The 26722-nt window shown below is 37.9% G+C and overlaps 3 protein-coding genes across 4 annotated transcripts in view; all 3 read right to left on the bottom strand.

Moving 5' to 3' along the window:
• Positions 1-632: 632 nt before the first annotated feature.
• LOC134217082 (zinc finger protein 558-like) lies at positions 633-4257 on the bottom strand. Its single transcript, XM_062695845.1, has 5 exons — positions 4038-4257; positions 1860-2325; positions 1492-1795; positions 1059-1254; positions 633-997 (listed from the first exon to the last, which is right to left on the bottom strand). The coding sequence occupies exons 1-5, from the start codon at positions 4149-4151 to the stop codon at positions 680-682; spliced, it is 1398 nt and encodes a 465-aa protein (XP_062551829.1). The 5' UTR covers positions 4152-4257; the 3' UTR covers positions 633-679.
• A 1985-nt stretch (positions 4258-6242) lies between these two features.
• On the bottom strand, positions 6243-8349 carry LOC134217081 (zinc finger protein 486-like). Of its 2 annotated transcripts, none has more exons than XM_062695844.1 (5): positions 8092-8349; positions 7645-7951; positions 7118-7547; positions 6811-7003; positions 6243-6752 (listed from the first exon to the last, which is right to left on the bottom strand). In XM_062695844.1, the coding sequence occupies exons 1-5, from the start codon at positions 8203-8205 to the stop codon at positions 6444-6446; spliced, it is 1353 nt and encodes a 450-aa protein (XP_062551828.1). In that variant the 5' UTR covers positions 8206-8349; the 3' UTR covers positions 6243-6443. The 2 variants fall into 2 exon arrangements, with proteins under 2 accessions (XP_062551828.1, XP_062551827.1); XM_062695843.1 differs by having other exon boundaries at positions 7609-7951; positions 8092-8348.
• Positions 8350-12598: 4249 nt separating this feature from the next.
• Positions 12599-26722, bottom strand: part of LOC134217080 (uncharacterized) — a 97393-nt gene continuing 83269 nt past the window's right edge. The window contains exons 3-8 of the mRNA XM_062695842.1: positions 15080-15113; positions 14610-14845; positions 14258-14394; positions 13658-14190; positions 13343-13596; positions 12599-13281 (exon numbers count right to left, since the gene is read on the bottom strand). Coding sequence (XP_062551826.1) covers positions 13183-13281; positions 13343-13596; positions 13658-14190; positions 14258-14394; positions 14610-14845; positions 15080-15113 — 1293 coding nt within the window. The 3' untranslated portion in view covers positions 12599-13182. The remainder of the gene's footprint in view (positions 13282-13342; positions 13597-13657; positions 14191-14257; positions 14395-14609; positions 14846-15079; positions 15114-26722) is intronic.

The raw sequence follows: 26722 nt of genomic DNA, 5'->3' as shown, positions 1-26722 counted from the left end.
TAATTTATTTAAAAAATCTATTTTCCCCCAAATACAGACAATACAGATTTTTTACACATGCCAATACAGATTTACGAAAAAATCATCTGACAGCCCTGATTGTAAGCACAGATGACACAGAGGCTGTTTGTCATTTATGTTTGTTTTACGGAAACTTATGAGTGACTAAATATTTGACTGCTTTGACCGAAATAAGTAAATATTTTCTATCTCTTGAAGCTGAATGTCAAAAAGGCACTCATTAGAACTCACTTGGCCGCCATTACCAACACGGAGATTTAAAAAACACATTTCATGTATAAAAATCACCCACCTTGAGCCTCTCATTAGCTGAGACTCAGTAGGATACAGAACTGTCAGTGGGATACGGCCGCGTAATGTTGGCTGCAAAACAAACCTATTGTGTGAGATAGAGATGCCAGCCCAAATACCGCTTTAGAAGGCGTTTTTTTCGAATTGAGATACACTTAAGATACAATTAAGATACACAAACACATTAGATAAATGACGTATCTGGCATGTTTTGTTTTACTCAACCCCATGTTTTGTTTGTTTTTTCCGATAAATATTACTTCCCAAAAATTGGACAAAACATACCAGATTCGTTATTCCTTAATAATTTGAAAGTGACCTTATTTTATTAGTTTAGTATATTATTCTCAACATGAGAAATATTTGATCATCCTGATTCACCTTTTGATGCCTCTAATAACGCGAATTCCTTGGGGTGCAATATTTTTTCATGAGCTCTACGCTGGAAGGTGAAAACAAATTCTTTTTCGCAAAACGTACACTTGAAGAGCTTCACTCCCGGGTGTTTGACAATATGGGTTCTCAGTGATACTGATCGCTTGTACTCACAGTCACAGTGCGGGCACTTGAACATTTTGTCAACCGAGTGCGTAAGCATATGCGATCTCAGCGTTCGCTTTGTTTTCAGCTGCACACCACAGTGAGGACAAATGTGTAATGCTTCTTTATGGACGCTTTCATGGAGCTAAAAAGGATAACATCCTAAATTATCTGAATTCATAGCTTAACTAGAATGAGTTACAAACCTTAAGTCGAAATAAATATTTAACTTTTCTCGGACAATAAGAACATTGATATAACTCTTCATTTAGATGGGTGGCTCTATGCTCTTCTAACGATTGTTCAGTGGCGTAAGATTGATTACAATCCTTGCAGCTGTATGGCCGCTCTCCGATATGGATCTCTTTGAAATGTGCTTGTACAAGTCGTAGTTCACTAAACCTTAAAATAAACGAGATACATGTTTTGAGATCAGTCCTCACCGAAGCATTCTATAAGACGGGCCTTATCACTATCATGACCTACTTCATATAACTATGTTTACATAAAGAGGAAAAGCGAAGCGAAATACCGAAAAAAAAATTATTACCGTTATAGGATTTCGATCATTCCACATCACATTTTTTCCTTTTCCCGGTGAAGTGGAACCCATAATAACGGCCAGTATTCAATACTCACTTCTTATCACAATATCCACAAGAGTAATCCAACTTTTGATCACTTGGAAGATTAGCAAGCGAAGGCATTTCAACTTCTCGTCCGGACGTTGGCATTGTCTCATTGTTTTTTGCTGAATTATTTCGACCTGTTTCACAAGTTTCTTCTGCCTCTGTTTCACTCTCAGACTCCAATTCGTTCAAGGCATTGTAATCCACATCCTGATCATCGTATAAATCACTTTGAGGAACGTCATTCAAAGTTGGTTTGTATCCCTTTTTACTTGTTTCATTGGATAATGTTATCGTTTCCCTTGTTGTTTGTTCTAGAATAGTATAACAATTAAAAATGTGTACAAAACCTAGTAAGCTTTGGAATAATATAAATACCTTCTCGTTTGGATGACGACATTTCGTCAAATATAACTAAATTGTCCCCCTCTGGCTTGCTTGTTGGTTCCATTGTATGCTCTGCTTGCATCACTCGACTATCATCAATTTCGAATGTGGTTTCAAGGTCTTCTTGTAAATCCTCAATCGTTTCAGGTTCAAGGGACTCATGTTGAACATCGCTACTAATTCTCGTCATGGTGGTTTCTTGTTGCTTAGCTCGGTCTGTATTCAAATTGAGGCATACATTATCATCTTTACTGGCTACAAAAGGCTGACTTAAAAATCGAGAACGTGAATCCTGGATAAAGCTTTCTAACAAATTGTCACAAGTTGTGCTAGCTACACAAAGTTCAAACAACATCTTGCTCGTTTGGAAACAGCGTACTTCAAAATCGTCCAGCTTATTGATGAAATTGTAGCATCCTTCACAGATACAGCTGCTTACTTTGTCGAGATCTTGTATCTGTAATTTTGAACAGCATATTGTAATAAATAGTATACTCGGTAACTTGAACTAAAAGCCAATGATAATCAAATTCTTCTCTCATTGGTTTTTAGGCTGTTCAGGTAGACCACTGACTATAGGGGCAAAAAACTAAACTAGTTATGAAGTGTGAAAATGCACCAATGGCGTTGTTTACTAAATTAAATCTCCCCAAGTAACCAAAAGCTTGACTGAGCTGATTAAGCGAAAAACGTACTTTCAAAGGAAGTTTGTGTTACTTGGGTCACAACTACATTCAAAATAACAGAAATAAGAAACCGTGCAATTATGTACAGAGGTTAGATAAAAAGGTTGAGATAGGCAAAATTTTGTCGAAGTTAAAATCAGCATAATTTTGCGTAGAATGATCCGATTTCGATGAAACCAGAACCTTCGGACGCGGAAACTCTTCTAGTATACTGTCCCCATGCCAAACCTCAGATTGGCCATTGGCCACCGGAGATGTTTCGGGTTTTCCGAATCTATGTTGAAAATGCATTTTTTCTTCTGCTTGTCGTTTTATCTGACGTTTACTGCCATCATGTTTTATACTCTCCCTGGAAACTAGAACTAATATGCTGACCAATGCTGGCTGCAGATCGAAAATCCGTTTGGTATACGCAAAGATATGGCCATTTTCGTAAAAACGGTACGGGATTGGCCATACACCCTGAACAAATGTCACTTTTGCAGAACACCCGGAACCTGTCACAAATTGGCCAGAGAGTCTTACAGTCATCATAATGTATCTTTAATAAAGATCCTATATTCATCGTCTTGGGAAAACATGAATTTTGATACCCATATATGCTTAGTAGGGGCCTTCCTAAGAGGTGCGGTAAGACGCGCGGCTACAAAGCAAGACCATGCTGAGGGTGGCTGGGTTCGATTCCCGGTGCCGGTCTAGGCAATTTTCGGATTGGAAATTGTCTTGACTTCCCTGGGCATACAAGTATCATCGTGTTAGCCTCATGATATACAAATGCAAAAATGGTAACCTGGCTTAGAAACCTCGCAGTTAATAACTGTGGAAGTGCTTAATGAACACTAAGCTGCGAGGCGGCTCTGTCCCAGTGTGGGGATGTAATGCCAATAAGAAGATATATGCTTAGTTCCAGACGGTGCCAGAACCGGCCCCTCCTGGAAGGCCCTTGGAACATACTATAAGGACGGCAGTGGACACTATCATTCTGGAAATGTTTCTGTAATCATCGTCTCGCAAAGCCATGAAGATAGATACTCATATTTGCATTATTCCGATGTTATCATTTTATCATGTTCCCGGAGTTGTTTTTTACGGAAATGGCCATATCTTTGCGTAGTTTTGAAGGATTCTCGATCTACATGATGAAAGTAAACGTCACGTAAAATGACAAGCAGTGGAAAAATTGCATCTTGAACATACCTTCGGAAAACCCGGAACATCTCCGGTGGCCAAGGACCAATCTTAGGTTTTGCAGGGGAACAGTATACTAGAAAAAGCGTCCGGTTCTGATGGTTCTAATTTTATCAAAATCGGATTATGTTATGATGATTTGAGTTTCGACATAATTTTACCTACCTCAACCTTTTTGTATAACCCCTGTAAGTCCATCTTTTGTTTACATTTTCCATCGTCCAATACGCTTGCATTCAGTCTTCTTCCTCACCATAGTATATATGTCCATTGGACATGTATCTAAGAAACTCACCGTAAAATGGAAATGCCTCTTCATTATTTCATTCAGCTCATCCAACGATTCCAACTCAAAGCTAGCGTACTCATGAGCACACAAGCGGCACCAAGTTCTCCAATCGCTCAACATATTGAGTATGTATCTTTGGCCTTTGGAACTAAATAATTTTATTTCTAGAAATGAAACCACAATGTGAACAAACTTTGTAAATCATAACAACACAATTCAAACTGAGATCACCTCGACCACACCAAGGTGCGTACATATATATTAGGTGTTCTGATCTGTCAATAGGGCTTTTCACGAGACGTTTTAAAACAGCTCAATAGGCCTTTTCATGTGACACTGCCGAGACTGCACTTGTTTACAACCGCTGAACAGGCCTGCAACCCCGAACCTGTCACTTTCATAGAAGAACTGTCAATTGACGGTAAAATCAGCTGTTTTTAAACGTCTCGTGAAAAGGCCTATTGACAGTTCTTCTATGAAAGTGACAGCTTCGGGATTGCGGACCTGTTCAGCGGTTGTTAACAAGTCAGGGGGAGAAGGCGGAGCACTGAATCCCTACCCCGACATGTGTGACATCTGGATTTGGTTCTAAAATGTAAACAACAGTGTTAATTCCCTACCACCTTTTTGTTATGGCGAGACAATTTTTATGCACACTTTTGTTTTCGATATTTTATCAAAATTAAACACTCAATCATGCATCAACATAACAATGTTGAATGCGAAACACAACCAAATGAACCATCCACCGGATATATTTGTCTTCGCTATTGGATTATGTAGTTTTGAAACAAAAATACTTCCCCCATATGTGCTAACGGGGTATTCGGATTCCGTAGATAAATTTAGGACACTATCAGTTATTTATAAAACGTACCGCACAGCGAAGGTACACCTTTACTCGTTCCTGGCTGTAGGTCAACTTCCCTTGCTATTCGCTTCGTAGCTTCTCTCCACTCTATTTCTACACATTTCTCTAGGGTAGTAACATCAATAATTGTCCGATACGACACCATCCAGCTGGAGACTGCTTTTTATCCTCGGTGGGTGGTTTTATTACTGGCGGGTGGTACGAGCACGTGGCTGTCTTTCTCGTCAATGACTAGATGATGGTGATTTGAGCCTTAAACGAGAGTAAAATCTATCCATGTTGAGTCTTTAAGTATTTCCAAGAGTATTTCATAACATAACCGCCTTTACTACTGACACGAAATTATGATCTGGGGATTGCTGGATAAAAGTTCATCTTCGGTTGACACCAAACATGTTTACTTACATGACACACTGGTGTTACAAGTACCATGGTACAAGAATCTTGAAATGAATACCATACCAATTATTGTATTTATTAAAGATAGTCTTGGAATAATTTTCTTGTTCTCTTGTACCATGGTACAAGTACCACAGGTGTGTCCTTAGTATTAGACCCTCCAGTTCCCTTGCAATTTTTATCTGTACAGTATACCCCCGCTAATCCGAAAAATGTATGGCCGAACTATCGCGGTTTCTCTCGTTAATCCGATCACAATCACAGCACAATTTTAAAAACTGACAGCATAATGTGTTTACATGGCTTACATGGGTGTTGATACTTTTTAATCCAAAAAATTGCTAATTAGAAAGATTCGGACTAACGAGTCGTCGGATTAGTGAGGTCCGGATAAGCGGGAAGATACTGTACATGAAGCAAAAGCTTCATGGAATACAAGAATTTCTTCACGCCGCAAATACAGGGACGTCAGTGGGGAGAGAAGCTTTTTCACAGTGGCTTTTCGGTCAATAAAACCTGGTAATATGTACTTAGCGTATCTTCTAAACAAGATAGGTATGGAAAGCTTGAAGTGCTTCATCAAAACGGTCATTCAAAATCACCATAGCTTGGGTCCCTTTGGCTGAGGTGGGCGAAATGTTTTTGATCACATTAGTTCGTCAGGAGCCCTGATCAGCTGACATAAGAAATGGACAAATGGGGAAGTTGTGTAGAAGGCTGTATTCAATTTGAGCGCAGATAAGCGGTTAGAAATCGAATATGGGACGAGACTTCAATCCAACCATGTGTCATCGAAACAGATGTGAAACATCGCCAAGAATTTCAACTATGTGCAACATCCGCTTCAGCACTTAAAGGTAGCCTCACAACTCGGGAATTTGGTCCGCGGATTTTTTCCCCAGAAGCCTCATAATGAATTGTCCAGTTTGCAAATTGGAAACTTATTATTATTTCGAGTTTGACACGAATCATTTTATTACTGTCTGACGGTTTCTTTTAATCAAACATTCTTAAACTCAACTACAACGTTTGTCAACCCTCTGAAACTGAACCTGCCTAAGCCCTTATGTAGATGATTAGAAGTGAATCTCGGTGTATAAATAAATCCACAGTCTGAATAAAACCAGGTGTCCACTTGCCATTCACTTTTTCGATGCGTCCAGTAATGCCACTTCCTTGGGATGCACCTTTTTCTTATGGATTCTACATGCAGATCCGAAAGCAAATGTTTTCCCGCAAAACGGACACATGTAAGGTTTTTCTCCGGTGTGTATAACAAGATGATTCTTCAGTGTTTTTGACCGTTTGTACTCGTTGCCACAAAAGTCACACTTGTATTTTTTCTGGTCCGAATGTACAATCATATGCATTTGCAGCGTTCGTCGCGTGTTCAGCGCGAGTCCACAATCGGGACAAACGTATGATGTATCTTTATGGGTGTCTTCATGTATCTAAAAATAATTAAAGGTTCGTCATCTTGGTGTACAGTTTCTGGAATTAATTACAAACCTTAAGCCGGCACAAATTTTTAAATTTTTTCGGGCAATGAGCGCAAAGAAATCTCTTCTCCTTACTTTTGCACTCATGTCCCTTCAACTCATCTTTTGTAGCAAAAGCTTGTTTACATTCCGCACAAATGTATTTCCGTGCTCCGCAATGGACCTCTAGCACATGTGCATCTACAACCCGTGGATCGCTAAACCTACAAATAAATAATTTGTTATTAATCAACATTTCTACTTCATACTGGACAGGGAACAGCTCATCCGCAGCAATATAAGGCCGAAATGTGCACTTTATAAAATTATGTACTCACTTTTTGTCACAATATTCGCAAAGTAGATCCAACGTCTGATCACTCGGAATATGAGAAAGTTCATGAAATGTGAGTTCTCGTTGCGACAGAAAGCGCTCGTTACATGAAGAACACACAAATGACAGTTCCTTGGAATCAGGATGCTTTTTCCGCAAATGTGATACGTATAGTGAACGAGCTCCAAACGTTATATCACATATTTCGCATTTTGGTTTTATCTTCTTGTTGTACGACGGTTTTATTCGCGTGTCGTTCATATTTCGGCTGTGGGCTGCTTCTGCTTCTTTTTCACTATTAGAATCACATTCGTTAAGTGCATTGTAATCCTCATCCTGATCAACATCAAAATCACTATCGCTTTCAGAAATGTCATTTAATGTATTTTTGTTCCTATTTTTATTTTTTGTTGCCATTTTCCTGGACGACCGTTCTAGAAAAGTATAACATTATATAGTTCAACATTACTTTAAATTTTTTTCGAGATAGTGTACTTTTTTGATAAGATGTCGAAGTTCTATCAAGCTTACTCGAATTGTACCCCCGTTCTTCCTGCATGACCTGACTTTCCTGAACTTCGATGGTTGTTTTAATATCTTCTTGAGTACCTCGATCTGTGTCCGAATCGACAAAAGGCACTAAAGGGTCACTTAGAAACCGAAGCCGTAGATCCTGGATATAACTTTCTATCAGCTCATCAGAATTGATGCTAGCCTCATACATTTGAACTAACATCTTGCTCGTTTGAAGACACCGCTCTTCGAAATAATCCAGCTTGTTGATAAAATTGTAACATCCTTCACAGATACGGCTGCATACCTCGTCATGATCTTGTATCTGAAATTTTGAATCGTATATTATTGATACATCATCCAATATCATATGCTAGGCCACAAAAGGTACTGATAGTCTTATATAAAAGAAAATTATTTTTCAAAAGAATCGAATATGTAGCATTGTTTATGGTTCTTACTCACCGATAGTTTAAAATGTCTCGTCAATATTTCATTCAGCTCATCCAACGATTCCATCTTGAAGGTAGCGCACTCATTAGCACACAAGCGACACCAAGTTCTCCAGTCGTTCAACATTGAGAATTTCTTATCGTGTCACTAAATTCTTGAAACTAAGAAAGTAAAACGATCGCCATCCACAAATCTGCATATAAACAAACTCGTTTAACACTACAACATTACTGCCACAAAATAAACATCGAAATTTTCAAATCCGAGTTGAGATCACTTCAACCACACAGCAAAACAGAACGTGAAATAATTCAAAACGCTGAATAAAATCCACCCGAATGAATGTTTATTTCATTTACCACGTTTATAAGCTTTGGTCCGATTCTCGAATTTAAAAAAAAAATAAACTCAAAAGTGACAGTTCGGAAATTATGAAATCCCGCTCATAAGAATGGCTGGTGCTACCCAGCAAGACCAACAAAACATCTATCAAAAATGATTCAATGTCTGTTAAAAGTAAACTTGCTCTGCGAGCAGGGTTATTTGGAAATTTTTGAACTGTTACTATTAAGTTTAATTCGATTTTAATTCACGAATCGGACCAAAGCCTAAACCATTTTATATGAAAGATTCGAACAAATGATCGAAATTTTGGGTGGACGGCTCGGTCTTTGTTTTGGTAAATTTGCATGCAAACCATCATCATTTCGTCATTATCATCATCATTTCATTCCATTTTCGCACATATTCCTTGTAAAATGTAAACATTAGTGTTAGGTCTCCTGTCATTTGTGCTTTCTATAAAATGGCTTATACCCATTTTTTCTCTTTTGGCCCCGTAAGGGATTTGATTTAGGTTTTGGTCCGATTCGTGAACTAAAATCGAATTAAACTTAAAAGTTACAGTACGGAAATGATGAAATCCCCCGCTCATAAGAATGGCTGGTGCTACCCAGCAAGACCAACAAAACATCTATCAAAAATGATTCGATATCTGTCAAAAGTAATCTTGCTCTGCGAGCAGGGTTATTTGGAAATTTTAGAACTGTCACTTTTGAGTTTAATTCGATTTTGATTCACGAATCGGATCAAAGCCTTATTATTATCTGTCTTTCTAAGGCTGTGAACTATTCCACCGATTCGTTTAACTTTTAGTTAAAACGCAGACAGACGTTCAGGTTCGACTCACTAACTTGTGTAAAAAACATGGCCGTCGGATTGCCAAGTAGCAATATGCGCCACATGTCAAAACGGCAAACGTTTTTTGCTGTTTTGTTTTGATTTTTGATTTCGTCAAAATCTTTTAGTTTCTTGATCGGATCTGCTCGATGGGACTCTTAATAAAAATGTATGAATCACACACAAACGCGCTGTTGAAAAATAAATCGACAAATGTTCAGCACGCCAGAGATGATAGGGGAAATGTTCCGATCTCCAGCTATTTCCATCTTATCGCAAAACAAAGAAATACGGCACCAAATTCGTCGCATCTTTTTGTCAACATGCGTGCTCACTGCTGAAAAAAAATCACAAAAATAATAAACAAACCAAATTTTTTACCATTGCTTTGTTTTTGATGGGATGGAAATAAGAGCTATGAGATGAAGTGGCGAACCGTTCCCCTATTTTTTACTCAGAATGGGTTATTTCATTTTTGATTTTTAGATTCTTTTCCATGTCTTACTTGACTGGACTATTCGTTGGTTTTGCAACGAAAAAATCTACGATTTTCGGTCCAGGCACATGTTTTCGAATCACAACGGAAAAAAAACACGCATGGGAAAGGATCTAAAAGAGCCAATGCGAATGTTCCGAAATAGCATACATGCAGCTTCACAATTCCTTTACTATATCGTGGCATGAATTGCAAGTAAAGTAATTCGCTTTAGCTACATTGTAAAAGTCGATTGTATAGTCGTTCAGATAAAAATGATTTTTGCGGCCGTGTGGGAAGATCTTTGTTGAGTGTTTCTGTTTTGCCTCCATGCTTTGGTGGGTGGCAAACGCGGGTGAGGTAGAAGGGTCAGAGTAGAAGGCTATATGACAAAACGTCAGTTTTCATGTAGCAATAAGTTGTATAGCCGGCGCTAGCGTGCTGTGCAATTCCAACGTATTTAGAATTAAAAATTTACACAAGAAAATCGAATTCAAATGTATGAGGTTAAACGTCTGTCTGCGGTCCTCCAGAGGTCCGAACATCGACTAGGATCACTATCTTGTAATTGCAAAAATTCAGACGCAACTTTCCAGCGTCACGAATTCACGAAACAACAGAATGATGCGTTTCAATATCCAACGTTTGTCAGTTGAAGGAGTTGCTGAACAGTACCACCAGAAGCTGGACGAGCGGATAGGAGATGCCACCAGATCTGGCAACGTCAACAGATTGTGGGAAAATATCCACGAAGCTGTGACTACAACAGTGCAGAAAGTGTTAGGCACTGCACAGCGACGCCAACGAAATGATTGGTTTGATGAGGAGTGCCAGCGAGTGACGGACGAGAAAAATGTTGCAAGGAGTCGAATGCTACTGGCTCTCACCCGTTCCAACAGAGAGCGGTACAGTGTAGCAAGGGCAGAAGAGAAACAAATCCACCACAGAAAAAAAGCAACACGAAGAGAGTGTGATAGCTGGAGCGCAGGAGAACATGGATAGAAACGATATGCGGAGGTTTTACGCAACTGTCAATGACATAAGACTGCGCCAGTGTCCGCCGTGTGCAATGACCGAGAGGGGAATTTGCTGACAGACAAAACTTTGGTGGCAGCCAGGTGAAAGGAGCACTTCGAAGATTTGTTGAACGGTGAAAATAAAAGTGTATTAAGGAACAGGATGGACGTAGTCGGTGACGGTCAAGCTGTGGAACCTGGAGAAACATCGCCCAATACCGACGATTATGGAACTCTACAATACGCCAGGCACAGGTGTATCGACGCTGTAGCCAACCAGGTATACAGGTAGGTATTTACTGATGGCAGAAGAAGAAAACTATTAGTAATCAAAAGAGGTATAGACACTTTTTAAATCTTTTTAATATCAAATTGTATATGTTTAGGTCCTAAATACCTCTAAATATTCAAGTATATGAAATACTAGCAGACCCGAAGAACTTCGTATCGCCTAAAATTGATTTATTCTGTTATTAGTTCTCGAGCTATGCAAAAATTTCTGTGTCTGAATCTCGATTATGCATATGCACAACATGTGATAGATTTAGTCTTTGGCGTAACTAGCCCTGATGCCTAGGGGGCTATAGCCCCTTTATCTATTTTCTTTATTTTGAGCTTCTTTTAAAAAAATCTCGCCCATTTTACCACCTCATTAAGTTATCTTAGTGGTAATGTGATAAATACCACCTAAGGCAATTGCGGATCAGCCGCACTCATCCATATTCTCTTTTCTCAGTGGTGGATAATAAGCAATGGATATTTTTGCATATTTGATTAATATTATATCTATCTCAAATAAAAAAAATGCAACAGGTATTTCAACGAGAATCCTCCGAGCATACCGAAGAAAACATCCAGGAATTTTGAAGGTAATCCGTAAGATATTCCGACAGGAATGTTCCAGGGATTCCAAATCCTCTCGGAATGTCGACGGGAATCCTCCAGGGATTCCGGCGGAAATGATTCAGAAATTCCAACGGGAATATTCCAGGATTTCTACTTTTCCGACCCATCATGGTGCCTTTATTTTTCCGCGTCGAACTCAATAACAATAACAATGATTAATCTTATGCAAGAAAAAATCTCCTACCAAATTTAAAAAAAACAGTTTTATGATTTCGCTTTTCTCACCTTAATTTTATATTTTAGTAAAAAAAAAGGTATGCAGCTAGACAAATACTTTTTGGGCCAACTGTCTATATTGCCGTTCAAAATAAGTCGTTTTTTTCCAGGAAGGTGAAACGCCTGTCATCCGCGGTACAATGGCACTCCACCCAACATCGTTTTTGGTACTTCTGTTTTTGGTACCCAGTTTCTGGGTAGTGTACCCGAATTCAGCGCTTACTTTGGGTGATTGGTTCATACGCAGTTAGTGCAAATTATCGGCAATTAATTTCTCCTGGCGAAAACTTGCAATTAGTTCAGGTACATCGAGCCTTTTGTGTTTGTATGGCTTCTTTATGTCTAAAAATAGCTTGTCGGTACTTCCAAAACTTTGTTATCATGTATTAAACGAAATTAAAACAAAAACATTGTACGCCATATTGAATGAATGGTGGGTAGGCGTATTACCCTTCTCTTCAGTCCCTTGGTTTTTTCTCTCCCAATTAGGGGTCAGGGCTTTCTTTATGTACAATTTTTTACCTAATATCAGCTATGTAACATATTAACATAAAACCCCCACAGAATTTAGAAGAACTCTGCATGAATGAGAATTTTAAAATCTATTTACGTATCAGCGATTTTTATTTGTTTTTTTTGCCTATTTTTATGCATCAGGAAGGCGCCAACAACGTGTGGCGTAGGTAAGAAGGGTTTTCTTTCATTAAATGCCAAACAACACCTGCTATTCATATTGAAACTCAACTATTTATTAACGAATAAAATCACTGTACAATTCACGCCTAGTTCGGAATGATTCTGCTGCGCACTTGCTATCTAGTTAAAATAATCTTACTCGAAAAATATCAATAAATAGACGTTTACATTAAATGCTTTAGCTGGCAGCAAGTGCACTACCAGCCTCGGATTTTCGCTTGTTCTAAAAGGAGAAATGCAGTTCTACGTTGCGTGTGTTACCATTCGATTTTCTCTACACGTAGCACTGGTTCCGGAACTGGTAAGCCCAATTTTTAAATTAATTTTCTCCGAACGAAAATGTAGGAAGGTTTAAAAATTGGGCTTATGTCACAGTGTTGCCAGTTTTCCAATTGTTGTCTCTGATCCCTCAAGATGGATGCTACAACTTACAATCTAACTATTTGTTTTGCCTAGCTTCTTAAATTTATACAATGTTCTGTAGCGCTCATAGTCTAATTGCTTGATTGGGTAATTCATTTACTGGATGCAGGAGGTGACGAATTCTTTGATGTAACATTTTGGATCGCGGTTGCTTAATTGGGTGGTTGGAGAAAAAATAGAGCTTTGCACATATCACTGGACGATAGCCCGACCGGAGTAACCTTTGACGTTGAGTTCGTCGATCGAAGACTTCTTCCCATTGCCTTGAAGTCGTGATGCCAAACCACAAGTCTAAAAGTCCGAAAAAAATGTTATCTTCATTTCACTCAATACTTGTTTATCAAATACTCACAATTATCGTCGAAAGAGCCAGCAATCCGGCAAGCAGACCAGAGATCAATACAAAATTCTTGCATTGATCTGGAACCTCCTTGTACCTCAGATCATCATACTGACCCGGCATGATCACGGTGTATTCAATATTCTCCTTGAATTTTGTGAATTCGGTCGTATTTAGCGCAGCTCGGCGATGTCGATCGTGTCCGATCATAGACAAAAGATTTCCGTGAGCAACTTCTCCTACCGAGCGACGGCGTCTTCCTAGCCCTACAAATCGAATATCAATGGTTAGCAATTTTTGAAAATGTTTACAGTTTGGTGACTATACCCTTTCGCTTGGTAGGCTCATACAGATCCAAGCAGAAGTCCGGTTGACAATCCATCGCGTCCATACAGGCTTTTATTTGAGAATGGATCCAAAGTGTGCTGCGTTCCTTCATCGAGCTTAGCAGGAAAGCTTCAAAATCCAAGAATACTTCATTCGGTTTGTCTCGATACCTAGCTGGCTGGTGAGGAATAATCGAAGCAAAATCGCGATTACGGCAGCCATCACGAACCAACGAAACGGAACCAGAAGCATGAGGATCATCTGGATCAGGAGAAACGGTCACCTCCAACAGCTTGACATACTTCCAAACACTTTGTGCACTAATTCGGGCTCTTAGCTGCAGTTTCGTTCCAATAGGAACAGCTTGATCGACTGGAACTTCATTGTTGGTAACCGAGGGTAAAGAGTTGGAAGAAAGGTTTTTCATGCCAGCAATTCTTGCGATCGGAGGTGCTTCCTTATATAGGGCTACTTCGTATTCCAGACGACCTGGAGTTTCTTCTACAACACCGGAAACACGTGCTCCATGGGGGCTGGATGACAAAAATATCTCCGTGAGGAAAAAAATAAAATCAAGTAATGTTATTTATAGTTACTTACAAACTACCAGCAAATCCAGCAGCCTTATTTTGAATAACTGTAGGCTCCGGTGGTTTGCACATGATGATCAACTCCTGATCAGACTGCATTACCACTGATGGGAACTGTGGGAACCAGATTCGCACATGGACAAACCCCTAAAATAAAGCAAAATCCACGCGAAATTTTTCAGTAGAAAACGATAAAAGATGGCTCATAAACACCTGTCCATAAAAACCCATTGAAAAAGCTTCCACGATCTTCAACAAAGCACCCATCCCAAATGAATTAAAACCTCACACGACCCAGTAACCAAAATTAAGCGCACTTGAGGCGCCCATGAACAACAGTTGCATATGTACGAAATTCTTACATTCCTCTTAAGCACGCCGCACCGTGAGAAGTCGGTGATCTTGAGGTCGAAGCTAAGGTCGCTGGGGTCTTTACGGTCCTGCTTGATGGAGCATGCGAAGTCGGCTTCCGGGTTCACTGCACGGTCGTCCGCGAACAGGGGTGCCCCCTTGAATCCGATCGGTTTCTTCAGCTTGGCCGTTATGATGTCACCCAGGTTGGACCCCTGTGATGCAAACGAGCACTGAATATCAGTCACTGGAACAGTCCGGCGCAGCCAGGAATGATGAGAAAATAGAGACGGAAAAATAAAAGAGTAACAGAGAACGCACACGTGGTCGGTGCAGGTGTTAGTGCAATTTAAGTAGCAATTAAAATTATACTACATCGGGATAAATAGGTTATAAAATTAACTGAGTTCGTTTGCCGACGGCAGGGTAATTTTCAAATTTTGGGAAGCCTATTAAGGCTGTTTGGCAGCTGTTGGCTTACCGTCGTAGTCTTGCGCGCGGACCAGTGGAAGAAGCTACGGAGAAAGCAAAACAGGAAAATAATGATCATAAGCGATTGGGATGGTGAATCTCGAATTAATGTGCTAAAATAATAGAATAATGATGCAATTCATAGGATGAGCGAAAACTGACCTGAACGATCAAATTTATAGTTGGTCAGGGTAATGTACTTGTTTTTAAATTAAGGTCTACCCTAAAATAAAACTACGGGATCTGTTGGTTTCGGAAGATTGCATTATCAATCAATGTTTTTATTCTTACTTTTTACAATTGAAATTTGATCAATTTCGCTGATTTTTCGCTGTGTATTGAGCCGATAGCTTTCATTGTTGTTTGGAAACTGTAACTTTTTTCAAATGTAGCACAATCATATACATATTAAATATTATCTTGAAAAATTGCCACTGATTATTTGCTTTGTATCCCATTCTCTTTTTAAAATATTTGAATTAATTTCAATAAATGAAACGGTGCCCCTAAAAAAATGAGTAATAGTAAGCCATCCTGAAATTCTAAATAGTGTAAAAATCTATTGGAGAAACACACAAAATTACAAGTTTTTTTTACTATTGGCTGATTTCAGTGTGTACAACTGTACATGTACCACTTTCCTGGCTAAGAAATGGCCATTCTGATATATAACAGAAATAAAAATAAGCATACATATATCTCCACATTTATTAATCAAAAATAACTTGTTCGTTATTCCCTTTCTAGATCCTTGAAAATAGAAGCCGTTTATGTAAAAACACAAAATGGACAGAAATGGTATATGTATAACTTTTTCTGGCAACGGTTCAAATAAAATTGTATAATTAAAATTTATTAAATATACGTAGACAATTTAGAGTGAGGAGGATGTATGGCGAATGTTCAAGGTTATTTTTTTAAATATTTTGATCAAATTGACTGGGGAGGAAGGAATCGAAAATTGAACAGAACCTGCCCACGTGGTATATGGATATCTCCTTAGCATTTTGGTAGGCTGGAATCTAACAATATACCTCCCATATAGCACTGGAACTTAGTTGATTGCTTCAAAAAAATAAAACCAATTTCAATCTACCTAGCGGTAATGATGCGTTTCTCGTACATCATATAAACAATAGTACTTTAGCCATAACTTCTGAGCCCATGTTTCGATCTTGCTTATTTTTAATAGGAAACAATTATACATGAATGTTGTGAGTACACATCACATTTGTCGAACTGAGTCGATCGATATATAACACTATGGATGGGTCGCCTAACCTTCTACAAAAGTTTGTTTTCGGAGCGAACATAATATAATATTATAGCCTTTAGGAACACTTAGTGTACGAGAAAAGCAAAAATAGAATAGTTATCTACCATTGTTTAACATTTTATTATCAAACAGAAGGCATCTCCATAATTGAAAACAGAAAATGATCATGAATTGAAAGGAAGATCTTTATAATCGGATGTTGGTCTACAGTGGGGTGCTAAACTTGACTCAGATAATTTTTTTTGTTAAATATCTTGGCTGTGCATATGCACAGCACATGTTTCGAAATGGACAAATTTCATATCAATTTGTCCATTTCGAAACATGTGCTGTGCATATGCACAGCCAAGATATTTAACAAAAAAATGGTTTTCGTACGGCCGAGTTGCCGAATAATATGCAATTAATTTCAGATAAATTAACTATTCAACCATTAGTTCAAGAATATTCTACTAAATGAACCTGCTACTTATTTACCATTGCATGTGCCAAATAAGTGACAATGCGATCACAACAGGATACGGCGATCCGTAAGCACATTGTAGTAGCAAACCGAAACTGTGTCAATCATTGTTCACTGGATCAACTGCCCCTAAATGGGGCTAGTTTTTCCATTTCATTTCACTTAATTCCCTTTTAATTGACCTACTGATCGAAACTTGTTTATCGGCGCGTATCCACAATCAGCTTCAGTTACAAGTAGTGGCAAGGCATCAACGCATTACATACCTCGATTTGCTTTTGCGTGGTGAAGATTGTTGTTGTTTTTTTAATTAATTGTTCAGGAGATGTATGAATCACTTGCGCGAATTATCGAGATACAGATTTTAAAGCGTTTTTAGAGATTATCTTATCTGGATGCCATATAGATTATCCTCACTGTGTTTTAAAGCAACATTTAATCTATCGAAGGGCTATGCATACCAGGAATTAAAATGTAGAAGAAATACTTCTTCCCCTTTTTTATTTATGATATTTTTGGTAGACCTGTGCGCCGCCGCGCCGCGCCGCCGCCGGTGGTTTTATTCACGCCGCCGCCGCCGGCGATTTTGGGTCGGCGCGCCGCCGATCATAATTTTGCCACGCCGATGACTAATCGCAATAAAAAAAATCAATTAACTGAAGATGGCCTTACAGACACGAAGTACGTATTTGTAAGACAATACAACGTGGTGGAATTGATTGGAGTAGTACTAAACTCGTGTTATGATTGTTGTTGTTAGTTAGTTGTTAGAATGTTGTTGAGGAGGAACTCGTCAGAATTCGATTTCAAATCTACCTCAAGTGATGGTGCCTCTAAGACAGTGTGGTGACAAACATTGGATAATGAATTGGTTGGTTGATTAGTTTGTGAATTTGAATTAGGCTGTATCTAGTAGATTTAATCTACTAAGTAGAAAAATACAAAAAATGTTGAAATGGTCTTTGGAATTCGTCTAAGCCAAAATCTCATTCAGGTTGTTGTAGGCAGTGTTGTCCTACACTCTGTGCAAAAAATTCTGCTCTATGATTTTGCTCCATCCAAACGATTTTACAATCTTAACTAAGTAAGTGCAACTAATAGAAGGCTATTTGAATTTTCTAAATATCCATCGTTTAGATGGAGTAAAATCAAAAAGCAGAATTTTTTGCACAGAATGTAAGACAACACTGCCTGTAGATGACTCGCAAATTATGTTTGTTGTGGCACATAAGCTTTTGTGAAGGCTTGAATACATCCTCAAAGCGCCAAAACCACATGGTATATTTCCTAGTAAATTCCTCCAGATATTCCTGCGAAAAGTTTCAATAAAAAACCTTGGAAAATTACTTCATGTATTCTTCCGGAAATGTCTTACAAAATTTCTCCGAAATTTCTTTCAGAAATTCCATTACGGATTTCTTCAAAAAATCCTTCATGAATTTCTTCAGGAAATTCCTTATGGAATGCATACAAAAAAAATGTTTCAGTAATTTCTACGAAAATGTTGTTAAGAATTCCTTATGGAATGGAATGCATACAAAAAAAATGTTTCAGTAATTTCTACGAAAATGTTGTTAAGAATTCCTTAGGAGAATCGTTAAGGAATTTCTTTCGGAAGTTTCTTTAGCGATTCCTCCGGATATTTCTTAATAAATTTCTCAAGAAATTCCATTTGGAGTTTCTCCAAAAACTGTTTAGCAACTCTTCAATTTTTTAAAGGAATACCTCCTCATGAATTCCATTTGGGGTTTCTCCAAAAACTGTTTAGCAACTCTTCAATTTTTTAAAGGAATACCTCCTCATGAATTTCTTCCTATGGACATTCCAATTATTCTATGAATTCTTCAAATAAATTCTTACAGAGATTGCATAAGGGATTTCTTCCAAATTTCCCTAATGAATTTCTTCAGAGCTACTTCCAGCAATTCCTTTAAAACATTCTTCGAGAATTTTTCCAGAACATCGAAAATGCCTCCATGGGTTCTTTACGAAATTCTTTCAGTAATACCTTCGGATTTTTTCAATGTTAGTTGTTTAATTTATTTGTTTTATTTTTTCGAACATTCAATTAGCAACTCCACCGAAAACTTTTTCATTATCTAATTAATTTTCGATGGATTTCCTGGAAGAAATCTAAGAAGGGATCCGGGAGGCTTTTCGGAGAAATTTTTAAAGAAACCCCTGGTGAAATATCCAAAAGAATTCTTGGTGGAGTTCTTTAGATTATTCAAGAAACATTTTTTGAGGAGCTCTGAAATGAATTTTTGGAGAAGTTTTTGAAGAAATTCCTGGAGGGTTTTGTGCAGGAATTTCTAAATATATTTCCGAAGGCATTTTCAAAAGAGAGCCTGAATGGATTTTCGAAAATAATTCCCGTTTGAACTACTTTAAGAGATTTTGAAAGTATTTCTAAATAACTTCCCACAAACCTCGTAGGCCGAATTTTCACATTTTCAAACCCACGTCCCTTTGCCCTCTAGTAGACTTTTCCAAAACCCCTTCCCTACCCCCTTGAAATCTACGAATTTTTTTTTCAAATTTAACAAAATGTCATAATCATAAGTGATTGGAAAAAAATTGGAAATCAACCACGTTTTCAGCAATTCAGATATACAAATCTATTTTTACTTCAGTAAAATTCAAATTTCAAACCTAACAAAATGAAACTGAATAAAATCCAACTCAATATCAATTAAAAATTCAAAACGAAATCAAATTTAATGCTCTGTCCATAGCTCCTGAAACCAAATCTCGAAGCCAATTAATTTAATTTCTGTTGGATTTGATTCCTCCTAGAGGTGTGCGCCACCGCCACCGGCACTTGCATAGGAGCGCCACTGCTTAAAATCTGTCACGCATCTGAATTATAATTATTCATGCCGGATCAAATTTGTAGAAAACCCAAGAATTTTAAGATTTCGAGTTGAAATTCCAAGAACGTCAAGTCTACATTTCAAAAAGTTTGTCGTAGAAATTCCGTAGAATTTCCCAATTGATAACCTTCAAAGTTTCCAGGTAATACTCCAAAGAACTCTCCGTGATAATTCCGATATTTTTCTTGAAAATTCCATTTCGTTGAAATCTCAAGAATTTTTTCTAAATTCCAAAAGTTTTCCCGTTAAAATGTCGAGAAATTTTCCGTGAAAATTTTGAATTATTTCCCGTTGAAACCATGCTAAAGGTTTCCTACGATATTTTGACATTTCTCTTGCAAAGTAGAAGCGATTTCCTGAAGAAATTTTAAAAAAAAATCCTATGGACATTCCAAAGAGTTTTCCAGATAATTTATGGAGGATTTCAGTTGAATTTGTGGTGAATTTATCGTAAAAAAATAGAATATTTTTTTATGAAAATTACTAATGCTTTCTCTCAAAGAGTTTTTGGTGAGAAATTAAATAATTTCTCTGTGAAAGTTTTCAAAAATTTCTTTTTCGATCGATAATTCCAAAGAATTTTCATTAGAACTGCCGAAGAAATTGCCGTTAAATTTCGAAGAATTTCGCTTATATGTATGTCCAAACAATTCCTCGCAAAAATTCCAAGAATTTAAGAAAATAAGAAAAATTTCCCGGGTACTTCCCAGAAAATCTTTAGTGGAAATTCTGAAGAATTTCTCACGGAAATTTCAGAGAATTCCCTTTAAAAGTTCCAAAGAATGTCTTTTGGAAATTCCAAAATGCTTCCTTTGTAAATTCTAAATAATTTTTCGTCGAAGTGCGATATTATTCCCCGTGGAAATTTTAAAGAATCACTTGTAGTTTCTAAAGAAGTTCCTGCCGAAAATCAAAAGATATTTTAGTAGAATCTACAATGTAATCAATGTAATCCAAGTGGAAAATTTGATTTTTTTTTCGAAATTTTTTATAGAATACTTTGGAGAATTTTCTTGCTTAACACAGAAGAATTTGCTGTTAAAATCATGATATTTTTAAGCCGTAGTTCAGACTATTACTTCAGTGAAATCCATAAGAGATTCGAGAGATTATTTCGGTAAAGTCTTGCAAAAAAACGGAAAAATCGAAAAAAAAATCAAACAAGTGAACTTCGCACAAAGCTGCTGTATGAAATGTTTTCCGTAAAAAAAATTAAATAAAAAAGTCTACGTAGACTTTTCGTATACCCCAGCCCCCTTCGTAGACTGACGTAGACTTTTTCGAACCCCCTCTCCCTCAAGAGTCTACGTGGTTTATGGACAACCCCTAAAAGAATTTCTGAAGGAAGATTTGAAGGAATTTCCGGAGGAATTCTCAAAGGAATTTATGGAGAAATTTTTAATAGAATTTCAGAGGAAATGCCTCCTGGTATTTCTGAAGTCATTCCTAAAATTCTCCAGGATTTTTTTTTGTAATTCTCGGATATTACCTCAAGAAGTTCTACAAAAACTCCTCCGGAAACGAATTCCAGAAAGTCTTTCGAAAATTCTCTCAGCTATATTCGGAAATTTTTCTCAGGAATTAGTTCGGAAAAAGTTCCTTCAGAAATTTGTTTAAGAAAACCTTGGGGAAATCGTTAAGATGTTTTCCCGAAAATTCCTCAAGAAATTCTTCTAAAATTCTTTTGGAATTCCTTCAAAAGTTCTAGGACGAAATTTCCTTAAGAAATCCCTGCAGGTTTTTTTCAAAGTAACTCCTGAAGAAACTTCTGACAGTCTTAGATATCTCCGAAAATTCCTTTGGACATTCCGTCAAGACTTCGTTCAGAAATTCGGATATACCTTCTGAAAATCCTTTTTTTTTAAATATCTAGAGAATGTTTTAGGAGTTCCTTAGGAAATTGTTTCAAAATTCCAAATCTCTAAAACTCCTTCAGAAATTTATTAACGGATTACTTCGGAAATTTCTGTCAGCTTCGGAATTTTGCTTTGGAATTTCTTTGAAAATCAATTTGATATTTCTTCGGATTTTTTTTTAGTAATTCCTCTAGGAGTTCCTTAGCAAGTTCCTTGATAATAATTGTTCCTGAAATTCCCATAGGAATTCTTCCAAAACTACTTGAAGCAATTTAATATAGAATTTCTCAGGGTAATCCTTTGAAAATTCCTCCAGAAAATTATTTTGTAACTTCATGACGCTACCTACAGACACTGACAAAACTAGCTCTGTACACATCGTTGTCCAGTCGTCCTGTACGGCCATGAATCATGGACGTTAAAATATGCAGATTATCAAATTTTCAAAGTGTTTGAGTTGAAAATGCTGTGCTCAATACTTGGCAGCGTGGTGGAAAATGATAAATGGAGCAGACGAATGAATGAACCACGAGTTAAATCAAGTATACAAAAATGCAGACATAGGGAGGTTGATAAAATAAGGCAGATTACAGTGGGTTGGACATGTAGTGCGTATGCAGGAAGAGAGACCACCAAAAGAACTTACGGAGAACCTGGAACAGGACGTTGGCTCTGGGGTGTGCAATCGAGGAAGATGCGGAAGCAGCCGCTGCGCTGATGCATTTTGGAAATACTGTTAGGAATTCCTTCGAAATGTTTGTGGGGATTTGCTCAAAATTTTCTTAAAATGTTCCTACTACACTTTCCAACACTACTTCAGGAATTTTCTCGGAAAGTCCTTTAGAAAATTCTTTTAATTCCATCAGAAAATAGTTCATTCTTTAAGGTGAATCGCGTTGGAGTCCAATTAAAATTCTACATAGCGCTTTGAAGGGCACATAACTCGAAAAGTAAACGACAGACATAAACGGAAAGTAGTTTTTCACCTTTGCTCACTTGCAGCATACACGAAAAAATGGTTTCCAGATGTGCTAACCGCCTAAATATTCACATTTGTGCGAGCAAAAACGCGAGGTGAGGGATAGCACGGCCATTGTGGCTGCCATTTTTGGACGCCGCCGTAACTCACCTTAATAAATTTCCGAATGAATTCCTGCAGGAATATTTTATGTTTTACTAAAGGAATTTCCCAAAGAGAACCTGAATGGATTATTCTTTCTGAAATAGAAAAATTCTGCAGACATTGTCATAGGATTTTACGAAGGAATTCCTAATGAAATTTACTGAGAAATGCCTGTAGGAATTAAAAAAAATCATAGTTTCCTCCAGAAATTCTTTCAGAAACTTCACCAAGAGGTTGGCATATTTAGGCAAATTTCAGGAAAATTTTAGATTTTTTCTGAAACTTAGTTATTTTGAGATCAAAACAACTGAAATGTATCTAAATCCTAAATTGGAAATAACTTTTGAAAAAAGTTATTACCAATTTGTTCTATGACACCGAAATCTAAATCTTAACACTTTGGGGTCACGAAAAAATGAAGCAGGATTTATTGTTAAAATTTGATTAATCAAAATCAAAGAGTAACAAAATAGTGGTAATTCAAATAACATTTTGAAATCAGGTATTGATTAGTATCGCCAACAATTGACAATTTTGAATGTGCTGTTTGATCGGCAAAGGCAGAATATTGCCATTTTAATCCACTGAAGTCGGTTTTTATACGAGCGATTCCTACCGTGTGAATCAAACCGCGTTAATCCAAAAATTTACGGTAAAATTGATTTTTTTCAGCCATTGATTTTTTCATCCACGCCGGTTCACGCCGCCGCCGATAAAAGTCAACGGCGCGCCGCCGTGACGCCGCCGCCGCCGGGGCAAAAGGGACCACCACGCCGCCGCCGCCGATGATATGACCGGCGCACAGGTCTAATTTTTGGACATTTGAAGAAAATGACGGTATACGAAAAGTATCTAAAGCTGTGGTTGAAATGCTTAGGAATTGTAACCCGGCCTTGTACGGGATTGCCAGTTTGATTTCGCAGCTGTTGGAAATGCCAATTTGATTTTACTAAAACTAGTTGGCAAACGAGGTTATCGTATTTTGTTGTTGATACTTCCTCAGTTGATGAGAAGATCAAAAGATTGGTTAAAGAACATCCAATGAATAAAAGAAGGTAGATATCACTTTTAAAAACATTATTTCCAGCAAATAAATTCTTGTTATATTCTAGAAAATTATATTACCGAGAAAAAAATGTTTACCGAAACTGTCATATTCGGAGAAGTTGATATTTTCGGGGAAATGTCATATTCGGCGAATTGTCATACTTAAGGAAATGTCATATTGGTGGAAATGCCATATTCGGGTAAATAAATTTTCAAGAAACTGTTATTTTTGGGGAAACGCACGTTATTTTCGGGGAAATGTCATATCCGCGGATTTTTTTTTGGCATTGGAATGGCATATTCGAGGAATTGTCATTTTCGGACGAAATGTTATTTCCGGAGAAATGTTTTCAAGGATATGATACTTGCGGAAAATGTTATTTCCGGGAAAATGTTTATTTTTTTGGGAATTTTTTCAATTACAAAAGAATGGGAAATTTGAAGTATGCCCAATGACCGATGTGCCTTTCGCACATTATGCCTTACGTTTTTTTATGTCTGATGTACTGATGGATCATGATGCTTTGCGCACCTTACTCCTCGTTTACACCTCCCCCTTTTCCTTTAAAATCCATCTATAATTGCCTGCTGAAGATAAAGGATATATGTCCCAATTTTTAAGGATATCGGTCAAGGGGTTCAGAAGTTTTACTGAGTGGCCGTTTTCTAAATAATATACCCCACCCCACCTCCCGCTTTTTCCGATGACTCTCCAACTCCTTTATAATCACCCCCTTAGGAATACATGTCCCAAATTCGGTTAAAATGTACCCATGCGTTTAAAAGGTATGAAAAAACGTTCGTTTCATTGACATGTCCCTCCCTCCTTTCGCCTTTGATCCTCCCATTTATTATATTATTTTATGACAGAGAAAATGTGTTCCAAATTTGGTTGAAATCGGTTGAGGGGCTCGGAAGTTACTAAAGATCGTTAAATAAACAAAACTAAACACCCAAACGACAAAAAAAAACTACGCATGGAGCAAACATCTCTACACCTGCTGTTTTCGGGAAGCATACCACTAGTAAAAAGGCACAAGTTGACCCCGCTGTGGATAAAAGTGCCAATAATACTTGCGGCGGTTCTAGTAAATCTGAAGCTACCACATTACCACGCTACCACTACTACCATATTCCGGGACGCATGCCTGGAAGCCTCTTGGAAACCCCAGACCCTCTCGTTACAGTCGAGCCAATCCCGCCATCGTCCTGCAGTCGTTCCTGTCCTGTATACGATGTATGGAAAAGGGGTTTCCAAACTCCACCCACACGCATTCAAGCGAGCATTCAAGTATGCGCACTATAAGAACGATTCGTTTGCCGTAAAATCAATCCCTTCCAGCTAAATTAACGGCCCCATTACGAGCGATGTCATTGATGAATCCACAACCATGTTTACTCCAGCATTCGAATCAATATTATTGGATGTACGTCCATCGCCAGCGATTAAGAACACTTCGACCTCTTCATCATCTATCCTAGTCTACTACCAAAATGTGGAAGGTATCGACTGTTCATTTGATGTTTATAAGTTGGCGATCAGTGATGCTTGCTACGCATCTACGCTTTCACCGAAACATGGCTCTACGATCACACCGAATCTAGTCAGCTTTTCGACAGCTCCTTTTCAGTGTATCATCATGATCGCTTATCCTCAAAAAGTAGGAAAAACTCTGGCGGGGAAGTATTACTTGCTGGTCGTAAATGCATCAAGTCCCGCATTTTGTGCCCTTCCGGATATTTGGCAGTTGAATAGTTGTGGGTTGCAATCAATTTAGTGACTTCAACCTTCGTGGGGTAACCTGGCAGAGCGGCTCAAATGGTACTCTATTTCCGGACCCATCTCTTTCTTCTATGCCAATGTCAGTTTGAATAGTGGGTCCCAAATTAAATTCAACGACACATTCGACTGTATTTTCTACAATTTTCATAACGCCCATTTCGAAAGTATGAATGCTTTTCTTCGTGATGTAGATTGGACAGAAATTCTCAACGACAACAATGCCAATCATGCTGCATCTTCGCTGTCCAACATCCTACTCTACGCCAGTTTGTGCCAAAAGTAACCCGTCCTCGAACCAACCCATCCTGGATGGTTGAATCCACAACCTAAGCGTCTTAAACGTTTCAAAAGAGCTGCTCTGAGAAGACATAGCAAACATTAGCTCCGTTGTTTCGTTCGGACGGCAGCATGTTCTATATCAACATTAATATTTTTTGTATAATAGTGGCATCAAACGTGAAGCGACCGTAAAGGATTTAAGTATTATGTTAGACTGCAAATTGAGTTTTGAACATCAGATATCGTTTGTTGTGTTCAAAGCCTCATCACAATTAGGGTTTATCTTTCGCTTTGCTAAGAAACAATTAGAGATGTTTATTGCTTAAAAGCATTGTATTGTTCATTAGTCCGTCCTATATTAGAATATTGTTCAGCAGTCTGGGCACCATACTATCAAAATAATACTCAACTTAATTCAGCGCAAGTTCATCCGTTTTGCTATCCGATTCCTCAATTGGCAAGATTCGTATAATTTACGAAGATATGAGAACCAATGCATGCTTATAAACTTGGAAACACTTCATGCTAGACGTAGTGTTGCCACAGCCTGTTTTACTGGAGATTCGCTTCAATGTCATATTGATTGTCCTCGTAGAATTCGTAGTTTTTGCTCACATGTTGCGTGTCGCGTGTTTAATAGATATTACGCGGTGTTTGACTTTCATGTTCCTCGTATAACTAATAAGAATCGATTTAAGAGTATTTTGTGTTAGATTTAGAGCATTCTATTTTGTTTTAATGTATGCCGTATAGTATGTCATTCGGGTGCGTATGTGCCACCTGTTGGCAGTTGTTGCTAAATAAATAAATTGGTATGAATTCCAGAACAGTTTGGGGACCCTAGAGTATCTGCTTCGAACTAATTAGAACTGCACATAATACGCTAGGGCACTAGGGACTTTTATGGACATTCTGGGTTGAGTCCGATTGGATACCAGGCGTAGTTGACCTGC

Source organism: Armigeres subalbatus, chromosome 2 (assembly GCF_024139115.2).
Source record: "Armigeres subalbatus isolate Guangzhou_Male chromosome 2, GZ_Asu_2, whole genome shotgun sequence".
NCBI lineage: Eukaryota > Metazoa > Arthropoda > Insecta > Diptera > Culicidae > Armigeres > Armigeres subalbatus.
The sequence above is the reverse complement of the archived record's forward strand: the minus strand, read 5'-3'. Positions and strand labels throughout refer to the sequence as shown.

Coding starts and splice junctions, on each gene's coding strand:
- LOC134217082 (XM_062695845.1), bottom strand. CDS start 4,151: ATGTTGAGCGATTGGAGAACTTGGTGCCGCTTGTGTGCTCATGAGTAC. Junction 2,326..4,037: donor AGAGGCATTTCCATTTTACG/GTGAGTTTCTTA, acceptor TCAAAATTACAG/ATACAAGATCTCGACAAAGT. Junction 1,255..1,491: donor TGTGGATATTGTGATAAGAA/GTGAGTATTGAA, acceptor GTTTATTTTAAG/GTTTAGTGAACTACGACTTG.
- LOC134217081 (XM_062695843.1), bottom strand. CDS start 8,205: ATGTTGAACGACTGGAGAACTTGGTGTCGCTTGTGTGCTAATGAGTGC. Junction 7,548..7,608: donor TTCGACATCTTATCAAAAAA/GTACACTATCTC, acceptor ATACTTTTCTAG/AACGGTCGTCCAGGAAAATG. Junction 7,004..7,117: donor TGCGAATATTGTGACAAAAA/GTGAGTACATAA, acceptor ATTTATTTGTAG/GTTTAGCGATCCACGGGTTG.